General features: G+C 39.1%; 1 protein-coding gene and 1 pseudogene across 2 annotated transcripts in view; one reads left to right on the forward strand and one right to left on the reverse strand.

The window, feature by feature from the left end:
- GLG1 (golgi glycoprotein 1) overlaps nucleotides 1–19,816 on the forward strand; it is a 164,803-nt gene that overhangs the window by 120,489 nt on the left and 24,498 nt on the right. For both annotated transcript variants that reach the window (XM_044255738.1, XM_044255739.1), the window contains exons 4-10: nucleotides 1,698–1,913; nucleotides 7,463–7,666; nucleotides 8,516–8,587; nucleotides 9,532–9,715; nucleotides 12,329–12,543; nucleotides 17,034–17,155; nucleotides 18,626–18,727. In XM_044255738.1, the coding sequence (XP_044111673.1) occupies nucleotides 1,698–1,913; nucleotides 7,463–7,666; nucleotides 8,516–8,587; nucleotides 9,532–9,715; nucleotides 12,329–12,543; nucleotides 17,034–17,155; nucleotides 18,626–18,727 (1,115 nt within the window). The remainder of the gene's footprint in view (nucleotides 1–1,697; nucleotides 1,914–7,462; nucleotides 7,667–8,515; nucleotides 8,588–9,531; nucleotides 9,716–12,328; nucleotides 12,544–17,033; nucleotides 17,156–18,625; nucleotides 18,728–19,816) is intronic.
- LOC122911246 lies at nucleotides 876–1,379 on the reverse strand (annotated as a pseudogene).

Consider the following 19,816-nt stretch of genomic DNA (forward strand, 5'->3'; position numbering starts at 1 on the left):
GGACTGGACGTAAAGAGACCGAGGGGGCTATAGGATAGTGAGTGTGTGGTATATTCTTCACCAGGCACCTTTTGGAAAGGGAGAGTGTAATTGTTCTTGCTTTCTGTGTGTATTTAGGATAGGTGGTGTGATAGTAGAGAGTGGTTACTCTTGGTTTCAAAAAGCCAATAAAACATTTTCTTCTTGTTTACATTAAAAATAAACATTTACCTTTGGGCCCCTTACTCGTCAAAACTATCATTTTTGTTTGTTTTTAATTTCTTCAAATGCAGTAGGATTTTTCCAAACAACCTTCCCTGTTTTATAATTCAAGCTTACAACCCATTAAGTAGATTTTACTTTTTTGTGCCTGAATTTCAGCTTTTTTTTTTTTTTTCTGGCTCATTGGCTTCATTCGCACGTGTGGTTTGGGATGCACTTTGCCAGAACCCAAACCATGTGGAATTACGCTGTGCTTGATCCAGTAGAACATGTGTCTAAACCGCCCAAATTAGACTTACAGTGGCCTCCCCTTTCTCAGACTTCTTCCAGATTGCACTGAGCATCATTTTAAACATGTTTCTGTTCCAGACCACAGTGGTGAAGCTGGGATTCTACTAAGTTCAAAAACACATGTCTAAATCCACAGTTAATTTAGAACATATTAATATCATGTCGAGAAGTAATATTATGCTTTCCTGCCTGCCTTCTCTCAGCCATTAGGTTTACCTGACACTAACAGTGTCCTGTGTAGCTTGGCTTGGGACATGCCCCTAGACTTCAGTTCTGCACCTGTTTTCCAGAGCTGTTTCCCAGATTAATCTCCTCACTGTCCATTGTATTCTTTGCATGGATAAAGGGACTTCTCAATAGAACCATTCTGAAGCTATAGATGGTTTTTTTTTTTAACATTCTTAGTTTATTAATCCTCTCATGAAAAATCTGCACAATCACCACAGATAAAGCCACTGCAGCATCTTTACTCGTTCTGTTGTCCAGTCTCCAGCTCACTTTTTGCCAGCACCAGCATTGGCTTTCACAGTCCCCCTGACTTTCTTCATTCTGTTCTTGCATTCTTTTTGCTGTTTTCTTGAGGTCTTTTTCTTCTCATACAGACCATGTCTTGCAAGTCTATGTTTGGGTTCATTTTTCTTTGCATAATCCAAGGAATCCTAAATCATGCCAAAGCCATTTGTCTTGCCACCACCAAAATGGGTTCTGAATCCAAATACAAATATGACATCTGGTGTGGTCTTGTACATTTTGGCTAGTTTTTCCCGAATTTCTGTCTTAGGTACTGTTGTATTTCCAGGATGAAGGACATCAATAACCATTTGTTTGCGCTGAAGTAGTCTGTTGGTCATGAACTTCCTGGTCTGGATAGTTACTGTGTCGTTCATGATGGCGGCTGAGCTTCTAGCAGCCGGAGAGCTGAAGCTATAGATGTTAAAAGCTTTTTTAAAAAATTCTATCTCAGTAAAGCTGAAATTCTAAAAATTTGTTGCCAAACACATTAATCAGATATTTCCTAGACCCCACAACAATCTGAGTAGGCATGACACTATTTTCTTTATAATGAATGTATTTCTAAGTGCTTTCCTCTTTTTCTCCCAAATATAGATGGGAAATCAATAAGAGAATAGCAGACATTCTCTTTTGTAAAAAGTCGTTTGATAGAATAAAACACTTGTGTAAAACAGCCACTTTCTTTGGAGCAGATTAAAGAATGTGCTGATGAACCGGTTGGGAAAGGTTACTTGGTCTCCTGCTTGGTGGATCACCGAGGCAACATCACTGAGTATCAGTGTCACCAGTATATCACCAAGATGACAGCCATCATTTTCAGTGATTACCGTCTGATCTGTGGCTTCATGGATGACTGCAAAAATGATATCAACATTCTGAAATGTGGCAGCATTCGGCTTGGAGAAAAGGTATCTACTCTGTTTATACTGGCTTCACCAAAGGGGTCCTATGAACTTGACGAATGAAAAGTTTTGTATACCTGGCATGGGAAAAATTTAGGCTGGAGGTGGCCTTAAAAGTGGAGGTCCAGTCAGCCGCAAGATCTAAGGCTAGTTGACCCGTGAATGCATTTCATCTCTTTATAGTGTTTCAGTACTATAAGGGGAAGCAGAGGAATTAACATCAGCCAAGAGTAGTAAATACTAAGCCAGTTGCTGGTTACCTATAGCGTTCCCTAGCAGAGCATTTTGTTGTTTTGTGGACAAAGTAGTTGGAGTAGCAGAGACTGGAGTTGTCTAACCTTTCTCTGCGTGTACCTATTTGCTGCAATAAAAAAATTACCAAACACATTGGTATAAAAGAAGATTTAAATATTAGAAAAGTTTAAGTTATATGAAGGTACTTCTGGCTTGTGAGAAGTAAGATACTCTATAAATGTGATTTGTTGCTATTTTTATCTTATAAGAACTAGTTTTAGTAAAGACAAAAAGGAAAATACCTAGTTGACGACTTCTGTCTTAATTATGTTTGGTCTTATTTTTGTTCTTGTGAGTCTCTTGTCCAGAAGGTCACAATGGAGGTTTGGCTAGGTTTATTCTAAATCTGTTGGCTCAGCAAAATGAAAGAAACTCCTGAGAAGTAACAGATGCTGGGGGAGAGGTGGTCTGAGGCATATGTCTGACCTCAGCTATTAGTTGCCACTGCTCATTAATCTGCTCTTTAGGAAATATGATGGAAAATAAAATCCTTTGTCTCTTTGCCCTCTATTTGTTCCTTGCCCCGTGGTTTGCTGGCTTCTGTCACTGACAGAGAGTAAGGGGCATGGTGTCGGAATACTAGAGCTGCACACACCAGTTTGGGTGATGGTTTTAGTGCTGGTTATTGTCTCCCTGTCACCAAATACCCTTTCCTTTATATCAGCACAGGGCTCTGGCCCTTTCACAGGGTACCTATGGGTCAGTTTTGAGAGCACTGTGAACTTGGCATAGAGCTTTTGGCAGCTTAAGAAAGGCCAGTTTTGTTTTTATTTTTTTTTTTTTAAGATTTTATTTATTTATTTGACAGAGAGAAATCACAAGTAGATGGAGAGGCAGGCAGAGAGAGAGAAGGAAGCAGGCTCCCTGCTGAGCAGAGAGCCCGACGCGGGACTCGATCCCAGGACCCTGAGAGCATGACCTGAGCCGAAGGCAGCAGCTTAACCCACTGAGCCACCCAGGCGCCCCAGGCCAGTTTTAATAAAGAAGGCAGATTTCTTCCTTTCCAGCAGACTCTAGAAATGGCACAAAAGCACTTAAGCTACCCTAATAATTCAGGAAGCTCTTCTGACTTTATTTAGCATGTTAGAGATCATGTCCAGTTCCGTATCTCACTCCTTTTAAAAGCTTCACATAAGTGTTCCAAACACCTTTCTTTGGGAATCAATAATAACACTTCTCCATATATTTGTGATTAGTGGTCCACACTGTAGAGTAGACCATTACAGTTCACCTCTTTCTGTGGTAGTTTTTCCCTCTTGACACCAAGATAGTCACTGGTTAGCTTCCCCCTCGCAATCTGAATTGTCAGTACAAAACCTGCTTTCAACTGCGTGTTTGAGTTACTAAGGTTTAGTGCTAGAAACAATCACAGAAAACAGTAGTACTAGAGCCCAAGAACTGGACAGTGAGGATTGTCTGCCCAGCTTCGTTAAAATAAGAAAAGAAAAGAAAAAGGTTTCTGTGGATCATCAAAATGCACATTTTTAAAAATTTTTATTTTTTCAGTGTTCCAAGATTTCATTGTTTATGCACCATGCTCAGTGTTCCGTGTAATATGTGTCCTCCTTAATACCCACCACTAGGCTCACCTACCCTCCCACCCCACAAAATGCACATTTTTGTCATGTTTATCTTATGCTACAGGTGAATTTCTGTTTATACCAAGCCTCTATCCTAGCACAAAGGCTTTTTGTATTTTGGGGACAGTAAGATAGCTTCATGCTTGCACTCTTGAAAAAACATGTTCCTTCCTATATAATCCATTTTGGTGCTACAGCCATGTTTAAAAGTGAGGGAGGCATGTCCTCAGCCCTTACTGGCTTTTCTAACTATAGTTTATTTCTCTGAGGCCAGTTATTTAGATATGCAGATTATCCTGGAAATTAAAGAATCAACTTCTTGCTTGTTGATTTCAAATTTGGCACTGAAGCTTGCAAACTCCTCTGTGACTGGCTTTGAACTGACTTCTTCCAAAGGTCAGAGGAGGGGGTAATGGCTAATGTGTTTGTACCCTGCTTCTGGATGAATGTAAAAGAGTCATGGTGTCAAAATTGTGGTTTTTTTTTTTTTCCAAAATGTTTATATATGTAGATTTGAGAGCAAAGACTATATATTAATAACATTTTTTCTAAGTAAATACAGTTAAAATGACAGATCTTCAAAAGTAAAAGTGTAAATGATTTACATCATCTGAAGAAAAAGTACAATGTGCAATCCAATACCGGAACTTAATTGTGGACATGTCCTACATCATTACTACTTTTAGACTTTTCACTTGGTACTTCTATAATCTTATCATTCCGTGCTTTTAACTGGCTACTTTGAATATTTTAGACAGTTTTTCTCTCCTTCTGTAGTGAGAAAGATCACAGAAGACACCAAAAATACTGAACTAGAGAGTGGTTTATAACAGAGATGAAAACTGAGTTCTTCCCTTTTGGGATTAGTGTTATTTTTCTCTGTTCCTTAAACAATAACAACAAAAAAGGATAAGGTTTATGGGGAAGAAAAGATATTACCTATCAAATTGCTAAAAACTGATCAGGACACTTTGTAGTTTTAAGAAAGACATTTGTTTCACCACAGTAGAAGTCCCTTTTAAGTCCATTTATAGGATCACTTGTTATTCCTATGTCAAGCCAGTGAGTGTATCAGTAACTTAACCTTTTTTAATCTAAGTAATTTTATTTTCCTCTAGGTGCTGTGCCAGTGTGTAGTTTACCTCCCTTGCTTTGATTCTTATTCAGTAATTAGCCATACAGTCTTGTCAAATATTTGCATACGTTTCAATTACATAACTAAAATGGCTGAACTCAGAGACTTGAGAGAACCAAGAAGAATTCTTGAAGATATTTATTTGAAAAAATATCTAAAGTTAGCATGAAGGAAAACATCTAATGGAAATGATGGTATGGCCCAGCACCAGTATGTGGTGCTGCACTTGCGCTGTAATTATAATTAAATTTCAGATTCCTTAAGGGACCTCAAGCCACGATGATGCTGCCTTTATTTAAATCCAAGAAGAAGCATGTGGAACCATTAAGAAATATAATAGCCCTAAATAGATATTCTTACTGGTGGCACATTTAAAACAGTTACAGACCCTAAGTATACGGGGAAACACTTAGACTCATTAAGTGGAAATTAAGTGGTGCCAGGACTAACAGCTAAATCTGAATCGGGAGTTGACTGTCAGATTATTGTTTTATTATTTTCAACCCCTTTTATATGATTTTTTCCTAAGATTTTAGTTATTTATTTGACAGACAGAGATGACAAGTAGGCAGAGAGGCAGGCAGAGAGAGAAAGTGGGGGAAGCAGGCTCCCTGCTGAGCAGAGAGCCCAATGTGGGGCTCGATCCCAGGACCCTAGGATCATGACCTGAGCAGAAGGCAGAGGCTTTAATCCCCTGAGCCACCCAGGCGCCCCTCAACCCCTTTTATATGATTAAGACTTATTGCTAGCAGCCGTCCAAGTGAGTTTTCATGGGCTACTAAACCTTGGTGTTGGATATTGTTTTGTTGTTTTATAAACTAATTCATGTTTATAATAATCTTTTGTATGCCATAAATAGTAAGTGCCTGATAATGTTTCTGTCAAAATGTTATCATGTTTGTTTTTCCTTTGGAAAGTGAAAATGCATAGGCCTTGCTTAAGTGGGCCATATTCAGACAACTTGAGTGTTGCTTATAAATTAGGAAGAAAAATTAAGCCTTATTCTGGATTTCTGGGGTTTGTGTTGACTCTTCTCTCTGACCTTTTTTGTCACTTTGTCCCTCAGAGTTTGTTTATCTTATTCACAATTACCCTCCAAAATGTCTTTTTGGTCCTCTCGGGTTTTTAATGCAGTGAATAGAATCATACAACTAGTGCTCAAGGTTCAGGTGCAGATAGAGGACGGGGGCATGAGAATCTGCTAGTAGAGTGTGCTTCCTGATCTTTTTTGGGTCAGCACACCTTTTGAAAATTTAATGAAAGCGGTGAGCACTCCTCAGGAAAAATGTGTAATACCCACATACAAATTTTAGGAGTTTTCTAGAACCCCAAGGTCTAGAAAAATAAATGATGGACTGTTAGCTAGGCACCTTACCTTCTGCAACCCAAGACGAGTCGGTAAACTCCTTCAGGCCTGTGTTGACTCCTCTGCGCAAGAGATACCGCAGCTCTCACCCCTTTCCACAGGTATCAGAGGAGAGAACATGGACGTTTTCATGGAAATACTTAGAAATTAATGTGCTATCAAACAAAATGCATTAAACAAAGCTTAGGGGAAAAACTACATACAACTTTTGTTATTGTTGAATTTTTGCTTCAAGTAGGTGCTTCCCTGCCTGGTTTTGGGACTCTTTTTATTACCTACAGATGATTTCATAGACACAGTATTTTACCAAAACAAGATGGTGTGTGCGTAAATAAGAGATCGCATATACTTCTGGCTGCTTTGGTTTGCTGTATTTATAGTTACAGCTTTCAAGTGTTTAAAGCATGTCTTCTGAGTAGAGCAGATTGGGACTCTTGAGTAGAAATATTTAGGGGAAATTTCTCATATTTTGAGTGAATGAATGCTTGTGGTTGCTATGGGGCTGATGCAATGTACAATTAAAGATAATTGGATGGTTTCAAGAAAGCTCTCAAACTCAGTTTGTATGAAAGGTGGTAATCTCATTAAATCGTATTAAGATAAATCTAACATCAAAGCGAGTATTACGCTACAAATTGTACATATAGGGGTCTTTGTGGACAGCATAGAGTAGAAAAATGAGAAAGACATCTCTGTAACATCTTTTCTCAATGGATTTTGTGGTGGGTTTGTTTTGTTTTCACATGACTAGAAGCATTATTGGGGAAATACCTCTCAGCCTTTGAGGTTAATTTACAGAGATTTCTGCAGTGTTAATTCAGTATTGATATGAACCATGATCAGAGCATTGGGCTGATGTAAATTCTTAGAATTTTTCTGACATTTTAAACATAAAGAATTCAGGTTTCTATTTCTAGTGCTAACTAAACTATACTTAAATCTCCCAGGACCTCTCTTTCCATTTGTTGCATTGCAAGTATCTGTTCTAAAGAAGAGTGTTGAGGGCATTTTCTGTAACTGCCACAGTGTGGTTGGTTCCCACCTCCTTTCTCAGCAGAGTGCCAATAAGCCAACTATATATTGAATTGAGGTGGTGGTGGTTGTTTTTTTAAACAAATGATGTTTAATTGAAACTCATTGTGGTGAGAGTTTTACAATATTACTACCCTTGCTATTTTAGGATGCACATTCACAAGGTGAGGTGGTATCATGTTTGGAAAAGGGCCTGGTGAAAGAAGCAGAAGAGAGAGATCCCAAGATTCAAGTCTCTGAACTCTGCAAGAAAGCCATTCTGCGGGTGGCTGAGCTGTCCTCAGATGACTTTCATCTAGACCGGCATTTATATTTTGCTTGCCGAGATGATCGGGAGCGTTTTTGTGAAAACGTGAGTCAGCTCAGAAGCTCTTCTTCTCCTTTAAAATGTTTTTAATACCCTAGTCCAAAGTGAAATAAACCAGCACACTCTCCTGTGTAGATAAGGCAGTGAAATGGAAGGCGGAGTTGTTCCCAGGATAACAGAGAACGATGTTAGATGTTCAGCCTTGATGATTTAACATCTAGTTAACAGTTGGCTTCCGACAGTCTCCACACATTATTTTTTCTACTTTATCTCACTTTTCAATTTTAGATCTTGGAAGTCTATGTTATTTATATACTAGAATCCCATTTTACTGGGGAATCCTAGTCACACCTATTCCATGGCTAAAACTGCCGTATTGCATGCTACATCTTTTTGGCTAAGATGAACAAAACAGCAGGTGGCTAACTTATAAAACTAAATCCTTGATTACTATCTCCAGACCTTACAGAAGACTTGCTAACGCTTATCTCCATCCTTAGAACAAAGAGCTGAGAGTAACTTGCGTGTACTCCTATCCTCTGCTCTTGAATTATTAGCAGCTTTAACTGTCAGAGCCACTGGTTATGAGTTTTATGGACTCCAGCATCAAGTCGTAAGAAAAGACTCACCGACACTTCTCTTGGTTCCCTAAGTAACAGTGTATCTGAGAACAAATGACAATAGCCAAGCATCATGGGAAAATTTTTTTCATCTGTCTGCAATACTGTTTTCTACCAAAGGCTACTAAATGTTGTAAATGGCTGAGCCATTTGTTCAAAGGTACTCACGTTTATAATAATTTAAAGAAAGTTCTTTATAGGATCGTGGATAGTGCCCCAAACTACTTAGCTAATTGTCGTCATCCACATGATCATGTGTGTGTTCATCTTACAGACGCAAGCTGGTGAAGGCAGAGTGTACAAATGCCTCTTTAACCATAAGTTTGAAGAATCCATGAGTGAGAAGGTAAGTATTACTTTGAAACAAACCAATATTTTATTCATTTCTTTAAAGTTCTCTTAAATCCTCTCAAACAATAGTCTTACAAGTTCGTATCAGAGTATGAAATGGCTGATAAAGCTTACCCTTTTCAGAGACAAGACCTTTGGCTTTTAGTAGAGAACCAAAGCACATTTCGCTTAAGCCAAGAAAATGAAGCTTTGTAATATCTGGACATTGGGAAGCCCATTGGGAATCAACGTGGGGAGTAAAATTAGAGAATTTTGTATCATAGTCACACTAAAGCCAGCCCTTCATACTCAGGAAGCTCAGGCTAACCAAACCAATGTGCTTTACAGGTAGTTACCTATTTAATTTTTCAGCAGCTGTTTCATCAAGCATTCTTATTACTATTAGTCCTCTGTCCCTGGATGAATGCAAGAATCTTTTATGACTTTTAAAAAGAAAATTATTCTTGGTTTTCCTCTCCTGCCTTTTGCTTTCCCGTACATCTGAAGAAGTGTTTCAGTTGTTTCTATCATTTACTATTGAATAATTCTATTTTAAAAGCACAGAATGTAGCAGCATAACATAAGAATGTTATGTCAGCTGCCATTTTGATTTGTGTGAGCTTGACTTGAGGGACACTGTGTAAAAGGAAGAGGGCTTGGTGAAGTCACTGTATTAGATCCCACCAAGGACTCGGGTGTGTAGGACAGCTGCTCTGCTACTGCAGCAACCACCGGCGACTCAGGGTGGGAATCCAGGCCTTCCCCATCCATGCATCCCTACCTCCACACTAGTTTCGCACACTGGATTGGAGGCTAACCAAATTCAAAGGTAGGCTTTTTGATGACAGTTGCAGTTGTTGACATGTACTTGGCCATGAGCCTCTGCTGGCCCTAGAGGTTCCTGTGAACAGCAGAGCCACCTGAGTGGTATTACACTCTGTTGTTGCCCTCTTTATTCAGTGTCGAGAAGCGCTGACGACCCGCCAAAAGCTTATTGCCCAGGATTATAAAGTCAGTTATTCGTTGGCCAAATCCTGTAAGAGTGACCTGAAGAAATACCGGTGTAATGTGGAAAACCTTCCGCGGTCCCGGGAAGCCAGGCTCTCCTACCTTCTCATGTGTTTGGAGTCAGCCGTGCATAGAGGTAAGAGTTCATTTCTCTTTATCTTTTTCAGTTTTTTTTGGATTCACGTCCTAAAGTCTCTTGTACCTGTAAATGTTATTTTCTTCCTGCATTTGCTGTTTTGAGTGCACCTGTGCCTTGCAACTCAGAAACCTTTCTTTGTAAGCATAACTCCAAGAACTAAAGGCTTGGTGTCCTGAAGCCTTTTTGAAGGCTCTTTCTTTTAGCTCAACAATCTCCAATTTTTTTTTTTCTATGTCTTTATTTGAGAGAGGGAGAGTGAGCAAAAAAGACAGAGAGAGAAAAGGAGCAGGGGAAGAAGCCAAGAGAGAAGCGGACTCCCTGCAGAGCAGGAAGCCCAACATGGGGTTCAGTCCTGGGATTTCAGGATCATGACCTGAGCCAAAGGCGGACACTTAATCGACTGAGCCACTCAGGTGCCCCCACCCTTTTAAGGAAGGTAGATTTCTCAAACCCAATGATTTTAATTTTTTAAAATGCATGGTCAACATTTTTAGGAGAGTCAGGGTAGCATAATGATTTAACATACAAGCTTTGGGTCGGAGACATAGCTTTAAATTAATGGCACTATCATCAAATTAACTGGCTGGGTGGCCATTGTTTACATTTCTTAATCTCTCCTCAAACTCATTTTTCTTATCTATAAAACAAAACTAATATTTATGGTGAGGATTTATTTATTTGTTTATGAAAATTAAATGAGGTTTTTTGGAATAGCACTTAGCATTCAATAAATGATAGGTACCATTATTGTTATAACACTAATGATATTAAGGAACTAGAAATTTGGGGGCACCTGGGTGGCTTAGTGGGTTAAAGCTTCTGCCTTTGGCTCAGGTCATGATCCCAGAATGCTGGGATCAAGCCCCACATCAGGCTCTCTGCTCAGTGGGGAGCCTGCTTCCCCCCCCCCACCACCTCTCTGCCTACTTGTGATCTCTGTCGGATAAATAAATAAAATCTTAAAAAGAAACTAGAAATTTTTGAGTCTGAAAGTCAGCCCCTGACAAAAGAGCCAAGATGGCTGTATAGAAGATAGGGGCTGTCTTTTGTAATATTGGCTACAAGCTGTGAAGATGAAATGTCCCGGGACGTTAAAACTCTGAGCTTTTGATGAATTTTTTTTTTTCCATACCTGGATAGTGGGGAAAAACTCCTAACCTTGAAAGTGGTGGAGTAGCACCCAGGGACAGTGCATGGTCTTGAATTGAATATCAAAGGATATTATAGAGACAATTGGAGAATGTTGACTATGGTCTGGATATTAGATAAAATGGTCCTAAAATGAAAGGTAGAGTTTATTAACTTACAAAAGAATATTATAAGACAGTATACATAATACCATCTAATTTGGGTGTTTAAAAAAATGTTCTTAAATTGTAAATTAACAAGAAAAGAAAGACTCAGTAAATACATGGCTAAAGGCTACATGCAGATAATTCAGAAAAGTTACACAGATTGCTAATGTTAAAAAGACTGACCTTACTAAGTGTTGATAAGGGTATGGAAGAACTGGACTATTGAACACTACTGATGGGAATTTAAAAGTAGTACAATCATTTTGGAAAATAGTTTGCCAGTTTCTTAAAAGTTAAATATATCACCTACCATATGACTCAACTGTATTTACCTAAGAGATACAAAAGCATGTATGCATATAAACTCTTATACCTGAATACCCAGAACAGCTTTATTTGTAATAGCCCAAAACTGGAAATGATCCAAATGTCCATCAACAGTTGAAGGGATAAGCACATGGCAGTATATCCACATAATGGAATCATATTACTTGGCAATAAAAAGGAAGAATTGATAATACATGGATGAACTTAAAAATAGTTATGCTGAGTGGAAGAAGTTAGACCAAAAAAGTGCATACTCTATGACTGTGTCTATATCAACTTCTAAAAAGTGGAAACTGGTAAACTAATCTGTAGTCACAGAAAGCAGCTCATTTTTTGCTGTAGGAGGGGTCTGGGGGAGAGAGGGAGGGAGAGAGTCTCAAGGACCACGAGAAAATTCTGAAGTTAATGGATATGTTCAGTATCTTGATTGTAGTGATGGCTTCAACAACACACACATGTCATACCTCTTCAGTTGTATGCTTTGAAAATACAGCCTTTTTTAATGTTAATTATACCTTGGTAAAGTTGGGGGTTTTTGTTGTTGTTGTTGTTGTTTTTAATTTTCTTAATTTTCCCAGTTGGCATTTTTAGCTCAAGGAAGGAGGCTGGGGAGGCTATAGTGAATGTTTGAAATGTGGTCATTTTCACAGGCTTTTAATTCTGTAGGCCACTAGGGATTGTTCTTGTCTTTCATTGTTACCCCCATAATTATCTTATTGATAAGACTCCCATTGGCAAAGCATTTGCAGTTTTAGTTTAGTAGTATAAAACCTATATAATGCAAAACACTGTCAAGATAAACCCTAGTCTCTGGAGTCTTAAACTCATTTTATGCCAATGAAGCTCTTTCTGTATTCTGAGCTTTTCAGTCTAGATGATGGCATGACTGGTATATTATATTCTAAAGTAGAACGTGTGCTTTTCTCTGCAGTGATACCTGATTGTAATGCTCACCATCCATAATGTTGTGACTTCACTCCTAACTTAGGGCGCCAGGTGAGCAGCGAGTGCCAGGGGGAGATGTTAGATTACCGGCGCATGTTGATGGAAGACTTTTCTTTGAGCCCTGAGATCATCCTGAGCTGTCGGGGGGAGATTGAACACCACTGTTCTGGATTACATCGAAAAGGGCGAACTCTGCATTGTCTGATGAAAGTAGTTCGTGGGGAAAAAGGGAACCTTGGAATGAACTGCCAGCAGGCGGTAAGGAAAAATTCTCTACTGCCCTTTTGTATGTTACATTCTGTCAGGTGAGGAGCCTCTTTCTGACAGTCCCAGCTTCCTTTATCTGGATCATTTGTGACATCACATGAACATCGGGTACTAAGAACCAGATACAGAATATTGTTCTGGCATATCTTAATAAGAACGTGGAATTGATTACAGAGGAGAAGTTTGGTTCATAAACAATAAATGGGGCTATATACATAAAGAAATAGATAAAATGCATTGTCTGCTGCAGTTTTTAAAGGAGAGGGTAGCTTGCCAGATGGAATTTCTAAATTCAGAACCAAGGCAAACCAGATTCTGGTAAATCAGAAAACGTCCTCCACCAAAAGAGGATTTGCCTGTCTCTATAGGTGCGATTGAGTTGAAGCTGAGAGAGAGCAGTAACAATTGAAATTTTCTAAGAGTTGTTTTTTTTTTTTAAGATTTTATTTATTTATTTGATAGAGATCACAAGTAGATGGAGAGGCAGGCAGAGAGAGAGAGAGAGATGGAAGCAGGCTCCCTGCTGAGCAGAGAGCCTGATGCGGGACTCGATCCCAGGACCCTGAGATCATGACCTGAGCCGAAGGCAGCAGCTTAACCCACTGAGCCACCCAGGCACCCCTAAGAGTTTGTTTTTATTACTGATATGCAACATATCATGAATTCCTGGCCTGAAGGATCAAGAGAGCATGTCATTTTCAAAAACCACACCATTTTTCTTGTTAGTAAGGCAACTGTGCATGGAAGGGCCTTTCTTTCTCTGTCCCCAAACTACCATCAGTTCTATAAAGATATTTGGAAAAAACTAGTGTACTTCTTGAGAAGATAAAGTTAATTTTTTTTTCTATTTTTCCTTTTTTTTTATTTTTTCTTTTCTTTCTTTTTTTTTTTTTAAGATTTTATTTATTTATTTGACAGACAGAGATCATAAGTAGGCAGAGAGGCAGGCAAAGAGAGAGGAGGAAACAGGCTCCCCACCGAGCGGAGAGCCGGATGTGGGGCTCGATCCCGGGACCCTGTGATCATGACCTGATCTGAAGGCAGAGGCTTTAACCCACTGAGCCACCCAGGCACCCCTTTTCTTTTTTTTTTAAAGATAAAATTATTCTTGCTCCAGAGTTCACGAACAGTTGAGTAACTACAGATCAGGGATATAATATAAAGTTAATAAAATACTATAGATGCAGTGCATCTGTTTCATTACCATAGTCCATATTTATTACTTTTTACTAATAAGAGTCTTTGAACAGTTCTCAGTACCAAATGCAACAGTGGTACCCTGTACAGTGTATCCCATACATCCCTTACGATGCACAAAAGATAGCATTTAGTTTCGTATCCTACAGTAGGGAGTTGAGGTTCTTTACCCAGTGAAAGTTTAGAAAACCGTAATTCAGTTGGTCTTTTTGTTGGCATTTTTATTAAAAATCAAGTATTTTAGAAAAATCAGAATTTTACAGTCTGAAACAAAATTCTCATAGAATTTTGATGTAGAGTAAAATTTCACCTTAGCTCCATTTACTCACCCTGAGCCAGAGTATACAGTAAATTGTACATCCTGTGATGGAAAAAGTAGAAAAATTTATAGACTCTTCTCCAAAATCCCAAACCCAGCTAGAAGGGGGGCTTCTGGAATCCACTGTGGCTTCAGTTGGCACAGTGTATTTCTTCAGGAGCAGTCCTTGCTGGTGATTGTCCTAGGAAACCTCTACAACAATATGTGTGCCTGGGCCTCAGACCAAGTATGTATCAGAATAGCCCATATTTGCATCTCATTCTTAATGCAGCATATAAAAGAGAGGGAAGTGGTCAGGAATAAAACTCTTTTTACTGAGGCTACACTTGTACCAAGGTGTACAGAAAAAAAGAAGAGAAATTGGTTTAACTTTATTTCACGGCATTTACCTCCAGGGCTTTTTATAATTTAGTTTGTTATAAAGAACTAGTGAGTCAACTTGAAAGATAAATAAGGATGCCGGTCTCATGCTTTGTGCCTAGAAGAAAAGTGGTTCCAAACCTAGAGGATAGTCTCAAATAATGAAGTATGTGGTTTTGCCCACATCAAGTTTAGCTAAGTGGGAAATAAACACTGTATTTTGATTATAATGAACCCATGATTTTTAGTCTTTGCTCACCCATACTGAAGGAGTAAATGATCCGAAGGGAGAATATTTTCCTCAGTCGTCTTCTCCTACGTTATCCATCCTCAATCAATTGGAAGAGTTTTTTGAAATAACTTCTCTTTTTCAAAGTTCTCTTCCTTGATAGAGTAAGCTTCCTTGCGTGTCTATGGTTGGCCTCTAATTTTCCCCGTTCCTGCTTGGTGATGCTTTGACTCAGTGATCTCTCAACAAGTAGTAAACTGTGAAACGTCGATAATTTTTATCTTAATGAGTAGACACTTTTCCAAATGTACGATAATCATGAACTTACTAAATTCTCCTCAGTTATGAGTGAGCACGTCTGGGCCCAGTTTCTCCTTGGCCAAAGATGACTGTGCAGTGTATTCTTAGACTAATTGTTTCTCAGAAGCATTTCCCCAGGTTTTTCCTAAGCAGTCAGGGGCTGGAATGATTATATAGTCATGTAGCAATTCATGTTCTTAGTGTTTATTTCCTACACTGCTGTCCCTGGATTCCAGAGTGGCAATGATCCCTTGAGCTGTTAGCGCATTAGCGTCTGTAGGGCTTTCATTGTCTCCCTTTAGGTGCTGCAGTCTGTTGCACTCATTGTGAATTCTCAAGGTTTGCCTGTCAGTTGTAGATATTTAACATACACTTCTTGCAGAGACTTCCAGATTCCCATGATACTTACAACTTCCCTCAGAAGATGATGTAAATATTTTTGCCTTTGTCAGCAACCATCTTTACTAAAACTGGTAGTAATCTATCAAATAACCATAGCATTTTGTAGCTTCTCCAAATTGCTATCAAGAATTGGTATAAATAACTTCCATCCCAGAATACTGGAAATCTTTTCTATTTCTCTCTTCTTGATTGTTGATTTTAGGATAGAGAGAATTGAGATTTTCTTTTGTCATTTCCTTTTGATGTGTGTTCTCTGATCAGTGTGCGATGGGGTCATTGCTTTCATATGAGCCCCTGTGGGATTGTATCGGTCACATGAATGAGGATCATAGAAGGCTCTCCTCCAGAGGCTACATCTGTGACACGAAAAGGGTTCCAATTCTTTAACTTGGAAAAAAAAGGAACCCAAACCAGAAGGATTATAGTTTCCAATTTTGCTTTCTGTTATTTAAGATTCCCACCCCAAAACACCATCTGCTATCCATCTGTACTAATAATGGTCTTTTACATACATAGAATGCTTTGCTGTTTATACAACCTTCTCCTATATATTACTCTTTCTTATAATCCTGTTCAGTTCAAGAAACTGCAACTGGAGGTTAATCATGCCGGTGCTCTCAGAGCTAATGTCTGGCAGAGCCAGAACTATTAATAGAACTCAGGGGGCCGCCTGGGTGGCTCAGTTAGTTAAGCGGCTTCCTTTAGCTCAGGTCATGATCCGTGGGTCCTGGGATCGAGCCCATATCCAGCTCCCTGCTCAGTGGGGAGCCTGCTGCTCCCTCTTCCTCTGCAGCCCCCCTGCTTGTACTCTCTCTCAAATAAATAAATAAAATCTTTTAAAAAAAACAAAAAACTCAGGTCTTCTGATCTTAATTTAGAGCTTTTTCCTCTGTGCCCCAACTGCTGTCTCCTCAAAGACAGGAAAAAAGAAGTAGAGGCACGTCTTCTCATGCTTTCACTTTATTCCATAATGAAGAATGGACCAGGCAGAAGTAAATGTTAAAGAAAATACCCTGATTTTCAACTGCATAATGACAAGTATTTTGGGGGGATATGTTTAACAAGCAAGCTGTGGTTTACCTCTTAGTTGTATAAAAGATAATTTGGGAAAAATGGGAGTTATAAGTATTGTATTCTTGTTTTTTGCAATTGATATTTCTTGCAAGTTAAATCAAATCCCTCCTCTGTTTTTAATAACATGGAGCGTGCTTGTCTTAATGCCAGTGTATTGGCAGCAAGATTCAAATTCTAGATTCTTATGACCAAATTAGGTATCTGACTAGAAATGTCTCCTATTTACCCTTCTCCACTCAATTCTGGCTTGGCCATGAATGTCAAATTTAGCAATCTGATTTAACAAGCAGGCAGACAGGAAGGAAAAGGCAGACTTTATATTGCAAAGACCTTTTACATTGCAAATGCCCAGGGATAATCCAGACAGGTAGGCAAGCAATCCCCACCATGGCTAATACAGAAAAACTTGCACTGGAGACAGAGAAACCAGTGGAAGGTATTTGGGGCGAGCTGTTGAGCTTAGCTGGTGACAAGTGTAATACCTTGTTAAAAGTCCACTGTGATGTACCAGACCTAGTAACTGTGTGAAGAAATGACTTTGCTCTTCCCTGATGAGTAAGTGACTTTCTTCTTTCTTAATTTTTTTTTTTTTTAATCCAGCTGCAAACACTGATTCAGGAGACTGACCCTGGCGCAGATTACCGCATTGATAGAGCTCTGAATGAAGCTTGTGAATCTGTGATACAGACAGCCTGCAAACACATAAGATCGGGAGACCCAATGTAGGTTGTCTTATTTGGGGTATTTTATTTGGCAGTGTATTATTGAGAACATTCCTTTAAATGATTTTTGGATGGTTTTAACATCTTAACTAAAATTGTGTTAAACAGAAACACATAGCAACTTTTGTTATAACCAGTATTGGAATTGAGACTTCCACTCTGCCTCCTGCATGACGTAGATACTAGACCCGGCATTGTGATGATGTTTATTGACTGTGACTGAGTGTGTATGGGCCTGTACCTTAGGCCACTGAATAATTCTGTTTAATGATCAAATAAAAAACAAAAGAGAGAAACACCCAGGGTAAAATGACACATACTTTGTCTCTATACTTTCATCATGTTTGTATAGTGACTTGTTACATATATTGTATAATTGATAATTGTTAGAAATTCATTTATTATAGTTGAAATAATGTGGTTGTGTTGTGGTTGGAGGACGTAATCATGGACAAAGGGAACTCCGAAGTTGCATCCAGGAAAGCTATAAAATGCTATAATACAGTATTTGAATCTCATGTAGTAGTTTTATTCCATATGATGCGAAAACAGCTCTTAAGACCAGGTTGCAAGTAAAGAGCAGGTTTCCCGCTCTGCAGAAACCTTTGTAGCCCACAGCCAGCAATACCCGGCAAGAAAATGAATACAGTTGATGTTTGTCATCACACTGCTGTGCACAGACTCCTGCTGTTGAGGCTGTGGCAGGGGATTAAAAAAAGATATCCTTCTTTAAAGCTTTTGTGCAGTTGGAGGAGATAGACAAACACAGTGAAGACTAATTAAGAGTATTTACCAATATAAAAATAATTGCATCAAGCATGAGGGGTCAGGGGTGAGGGAGGGAAGTGGGGAGAACTGCTACAGCTGAAAATCATTTGAAGATGCTATCAATCAAATGCAGTGTGTGTGCCTTTTCTGGGTCGTGGTTTGAACATAAAAAAGCACCACCAAATAATTGCAAAAAGAATTTGAAAACTAATAGGATATTACATAACATTAAGGGTTTTTAAAATTAATTTCTTCTGGTAGATTATGGTATTATGTCCTTATAGAGAAACACGCTCAAGAATTTATTAATAAAATGATATGGTATCTGCGATTTTCTTCAAAATATCAGCAAGGGGGAGTGTGTAGAATGAAAACAAACTTGGCCATAGGTTGATAAAGCTATGGGAAGGGAAAGGGGCTCTTAGGATACTTTACTTTTGTGTGTGTTGGAAAATTTTCCTAATAAACAGTTACAGCAACTGCGTGCTGATCTTATGCAAGCCGAGTCCCAGGTGCTGAGTGGCCCTGAAGTTGAGCGAAGGCACAGTCACTAACAGGCTAAGTCAATTTGAGTTATTCTCCAAGAAGTAAATCCCTGAGTGCCCTCAAAAATAGCTCAAGGGCTTTTTCTACAGACCAAGGAAATAGTGGTGTGAGAGTTCCAATCCTGTTCTTAAAATTTCATCCCTGTTTTATGCCCAGGATCCTCTCGTGCCTAATGGAACACTTATACACAGAGAAAATGGTGGAAGATTGTGAGCACCGTCTATTAGAACTGCAGTATTTTATCTCTCGAGATTGGAAGTGAGTATTTTGAAGCCAAAGTCAAGTGTAAGCCTTATCCTGTTCTCCCGTTTAGTCAGGATCCTCCTCTCTGGTTTGAAATAATTAGTAAGAATATGTTTTGCTTAAGTTCTGGGGTGCTGACACGTTCCAGTTCTCTGAAGAATAATATCTTTCTTCTTGCTTCCAGAATAGTATCTAAAAGCTGAGGCAGCCCTTGCAGGTCTGCCCCATGTGTCCCCATTTACTACAACTTTGGAAATCAGAGTCAGATGTTTCTGATAGCACAGACATCCATCCTCAAAGAACTTGGGCATCTGTGGGGCAGCGGAAGCATCTTCAGATAGGTCTCTAAGCAGATAATAGTGCATTTTAATTTTTATTGATTTGTACTAGATATGGGAATTTACTTTTATTTCTCTATTCAAAGTTGTTGAATTTCTATCTTAAGAAGCTCTTATCAGTGAGTGACAACTTGATTCTCTAATTCTCTTCTTTTCTCATACTGTTATCCAAAAAAAGGTGGGGTGGGGATCAACTAGGAGAAGAATTTATGTTACAGTCAGAATCAGTATAACTTAATGGCTTCACTGCCTTCCTCTTTACATGTTCTAGTTTGTCTTCCACCCAAAGAGTAGCTGGTACAGAGCCACTTGGGAAGCTGGCTGTCCCTCCTGTTCCCATGGGAGCTCAGCTACTTCCTGATTCAGCTTTAGCCAGTGTAGTTGCCTGGTGATTGAATATGTTACCCACATACTTCAGTGGAAAGAGATGATTCAGAAGATTCAGCGTATTTTTTTTTAAAGATTTTATTTATTTATTTTTATTTTGAGAGAGAGAGCACACATGGGCAGGGGGAGGGACAGAGAAAGAGGGAGAAAATCTCACGCAGACTCCATGCTGAGCGCAGAGCCCAATATCGGGGCTCAATCTCATGACCCTGAGATCATGACTTAATCTGAAACCAAGAGTCAGACGCTCAACTGACTGAGCCTCCCAGGCACCCCAGATTCAATGTATTTTATTTCTGTTCCCTCAGATTAGCTCTGGAAAGGACTACAGAAAACTGTGTGGGTATTTCTCTGTACTTTCTCAGGCCAGCTAAACCAA

The sequence above is a fragment of the Neovison vison genome, chromosome 7 (assembly GCF_020171115.1).
Source record: "Neovison vison isolate M4711 chromosome 7, ASM_NN_V1, whole genome shotgun sequence".
In the NCBI taxonomy this organism is placed as follows: domain Eukaryota; kingdom Metazoa; phylum Chordata; class Mammalia; order Carnivora; family Mustelidae; genus Neogale; species Neogale vison.